At 44.3% G+C, this 3,697-nt stretch overlaps 1 protein-coding gene across 1 annotated transcript; it reads left to right on the top strand.

Annotated features, from left to right (window-relative positions):
- Positions 1–407: 407 nt before the first annotated feature.
- Positions 408–2,009, top strand: LOC139737380 (uncharacterized). Its single transcript, XM_071648060.1, has one exon. It carries the CDS (start codon positions 408–410, stop codon positions 2,007–2,009), a length of 1,602 nt encoding a protein of 533 aa, XP_071504161.1.
- The last annotated feature ends 1,688 nt before the right edge of the window (positions 2,010–3,697 follow it).

Genomic DNA, 3,697 nt, shown 5'->3' with positions numbered 1-3,697 from the left:
ATGCTTTGTTTTCTACGTGAAACTGTCTGAAGTGTGATTTAACAAGGATGAATCGTGTTGCATCTATAAATCCCCATAACTCTTGTGATTAACAACCCCCTTGGAAAAAAAAATCAGAAAGACTATGCTATCAGAGTCGATTCAGGTTTGGAGAAAGTCCTGTTTTGTAAGTAATAGCACATTTGAAGTTCGAAACCAATAGCTGAATTGTTTGTCTTTAAGCAATCTTTGTTGAAACCTGATCTTCACTTAGCTCTGCCCCGAGAACATAAAAACAAGAACAAGAACGAGGAAACCTGAATCCTAAGGGCCTTTAAAATTGAAACTTTGAAACAAGGAAAAGAACATCTTGTAATGAAAATACCAAGTGTGGTATCTCCACCATCATAGTCTAACATGAATCCTCGATGACCCCCGATCCGCCGCACGGCCTGCACGAGCCTGAAAGAAGAGACCCACTGGAAGTGTCTTATCCTCACACTGCTGATGTACGGCAGTCTGGCCGTGGTCTTCTGGTGTCAGACCAGCATCGTCGAGGTGGTGGCCTACACCGTGCAAGGGGAGGCGGTCACAGTGAAGGACAGCCCCTGCCAGGACGGCTACACCTTCATCCAGTCGCCTTCCTAGTCCTACTCTACCTCGTCTACCTGGTCGAGTGTTGGTACAGCGATGTCCGCATCGAGATTCAGTACAAGGAAGACGTGAGTACTGTGTATAGCCGTATACGCAGAATACGCAATGCCTACCCGGTTGTATGGTGGCGCGCGATTTCCTACCACTACAATAGGCATACGCGGCAGGTAACTCGGTTGGAAACAAGAGAAGGTCTTGGCCTCACGGAAGTGGAGTTTACCGATGAAATGGTGACGTACGCGTGTTCTGAGAAGCTTCCTTGGTACGTTTCCATGTCAATGTTCTGGGTCACCTCACTATCCATGCTCTCGTGGCCTTTCAGAATATTGATATCCATGAATACTGCCATAGTCGATTATCAAATTGAGAAGCTCTTCGGCACGAACTATACAGCGAACATGATAACCGTGGAACCATGGGCGGGTGAAAGTGGAACGATCACGAGGGTCACTGCGGTAGATAGTAATAGGAGTTTAGAGACGCTGATACGCGACAACCGCCATGTTGTGCCTAGCTACTCCGAGGCACTCCTCATGGAAGTTGCAAACGGGAACCGATCCCGGTCAGGTTTGACGCCGACAGGACCGGGGCCACCGAATGCCGCGCACCGTGGCAAGCACGAACACATCGTCCATAGTCACGACACAAATACGAGACACAACTATCTTCATGGAAACGGCCGATCGAGGACATTACGTCGATCTGCCACCACAGCTGTAGGGTTGTGCTATGTTTCTAGTTTATCAAACGATCGTGCAGCGCAGTCATCCACGAGCGACTGGACACTTCGCTCACCTCTAACGCCAAACAATCGGTCACTATCGAATGGTCACACCCCGTCGACGAGTTTGAGAATACTTCCATCCCGTAGCACATCTAGCCACGTGTTAGCCATCAGCAATATGCTCAGTCGGATTAAACCTTCAACGAATTCACACAACAACGCCTCTGCGGCTACTAGTGATTCTGTCAACAGAACTGCTGCGATTCCGACCGGAGACTCAGAGCACAATCCCAGTCTTCGCAAGCCGATGATGTCGGCCTCGTCGACGCCTAGCAATCGACGTCACAGACGTCCAACGTCGTTGCCTCTGTGCTTCGGTAGCCAAGGAAGTCAGCAGGATGAGAGCGAAGTGGTGGACGAGATGCAGATCGAGTCTTGGGTTCTTATGGACGGGGAGGGAGAGGTACGGACGGTTACATGGCATCGCGCCAATGACTTCAACCAGTCAACAGGTGGCGAGGGCGTGGTCGTCGTCCCTATGGACTCACCACCACCGTACGACGCGGCGCTCAACATGCACGTCCCCGAGGAGGGCGGGGAAGGGGACACCACGGAGGAACAATCCAGCGACAATGTGGAGACATCGGTATAGTTTGATCGTAGAGCTTCCAACAACGGTTTGCCGATCTATACAGGACTATGTGTAGATTCGCATTCATTTGAAGATCCAGATTATATTGCTACAACTATTAACTTTATCAGATTTATTATATAGATTATAAAGACCATTGTCGTATCTAAAAAGATTCAATGATATCCTATGCGCTATATATTTATGGTCAATACTGGAGCTCTCAAAGATGAAAGTACTGATCTGGAAAATGAGATCACCATAACTGGTAACTGATCAGCGCAATGAATGCATCAACTTTAACTATTTAACTGTCATAAATCTTTATCATTCAAACCACTAAAATGAATGCTACTTATTGCTCTTTTACTTGCACACTCAGAATTTGATTTACCTGATCCATACATCAAGGCCAGTCAATATATGTATCTTTTAGACAACATATTCAGAAAAGATTATCTTCTTGATAATAATGTTATATTAAGCCTACGTTCCTTGAAATATATACATATGCAAACATATAAAGTACCTGTAAACTTGTAATAATGTTACTTTTTGTGGACAATTTGATACCCAACTGGAAGAAGCAAAACATTATGCCAGCAAAAAAAAAAATCAACTGCAGTTGGAAATTTTAAGCAGTTGGTACATTCCATTATTTGATTACTGGTGGAGTGTCAAATTCAGCCGCTAACATAGTCTTGGATTGCTTTAGAGATTTGGTTTGCTCTAAAGTTTCAATGAAACTATTATTGGATAAGAAGACATTTTGAAATTATACTCTTGTTTCTGGCCTGCACCGGCGTAGAGGGGAAAAAAGCCCTAACGCCATGCTTCGGCACGTCATTTGGTAAGAGATGCCTCGATGCTGGGTTGTAACATGTGCAGCCTGTACTGACGTGACTCCGTCTTCCAGATGTAATCAACGTTGGCTTCTATTTTTACTCCTCCGCTCTGAAATTAAAGATTGCTGAAACACGCAGCCTCCTTTTTGCGTTCGCTGCATCGCCTCGTAGACGCAGCACGCGGATGCTTGCATTAGCTATGTCAACTCTCAGCTTGAATGAAGACGTGTTTTATCAAGTAGATGACAATGTAGATTGAATACTCACTCTCCGTTGATTGATGGTTTGTTGTAGAGGTTACAACTAATAAATCAAGTCTCCTCGTTAAACCCACAGTCTAATTCTATCGTCTACATATACATTATATTCATACGTTGCATCAGTATCAGTGTATCGAAACAAACGTCGTGCGTTTTGTGTAGTAAGATGGGTCCAGTCTGTTTCTGTGTAAAAGATGATACGCTTTCCGACGCTAGATGCAGCACTATTTTGCTGATAATCTATTTTCTGGATACTGCATGAACAAATGCTGTCACCTGAAATTCCAACTAACTTCTGAAATTATCTCAGTCTTCCTGCTCCAAAATCCATAATATTTCTTTCCAACACTGTTGTGTCTAATCGGTCATCTTGTTTGTTCGCTAGATGCCAAGCAAAAACAATATGTAAAAAAAAAGAATAGATCTCACCTTTTTTTTTCACTTACCGTGATTCGGTTGCCTGTTGCAAAGGTTGATGTGTACCTGTGTAAAAGAATGAGAAGATGATTTGATTGGTTTTCTTGGGGGAAATTCCCTTCAAGTATACCCTCATCCGGTTGTTCGTAATTGCTCAATGTAAGCCCAAAGAATAGTGTTTCTTATC

Source organism: Diadema antillarum, unplaced genomic scaffold, assembly GCF_040938485.1.
Source record: "Diadema antillarum isolate AM-2024a unplaced genomic scaffold, OU_Dant_1.0 scf00000029, whole genome shotgun sequence".
In the NCBI taxonomy this organism is placed as follows: domain Eukaryota; kingdom Metazoa; phylum Echinodermata; class Echinoidea; order Diadematoida; family Diadematidae; genus Diadema; species Diadema antillarum.
The sequence above is the reverse complement of the archived record's forward strand: the minus strand, read 5'-3'. Positions and strand labels throughout refer to the sequence as shown.

Excerpts from the sequence above, each read along its gene's own strand:
- LOC139737380 (XM_071648060.1), top strand. The coding sequence starts at position 408 with ATGACCCCCGATCCGCCGCACGGCCTGCACGAGCCTGAAAGAAGAGAC.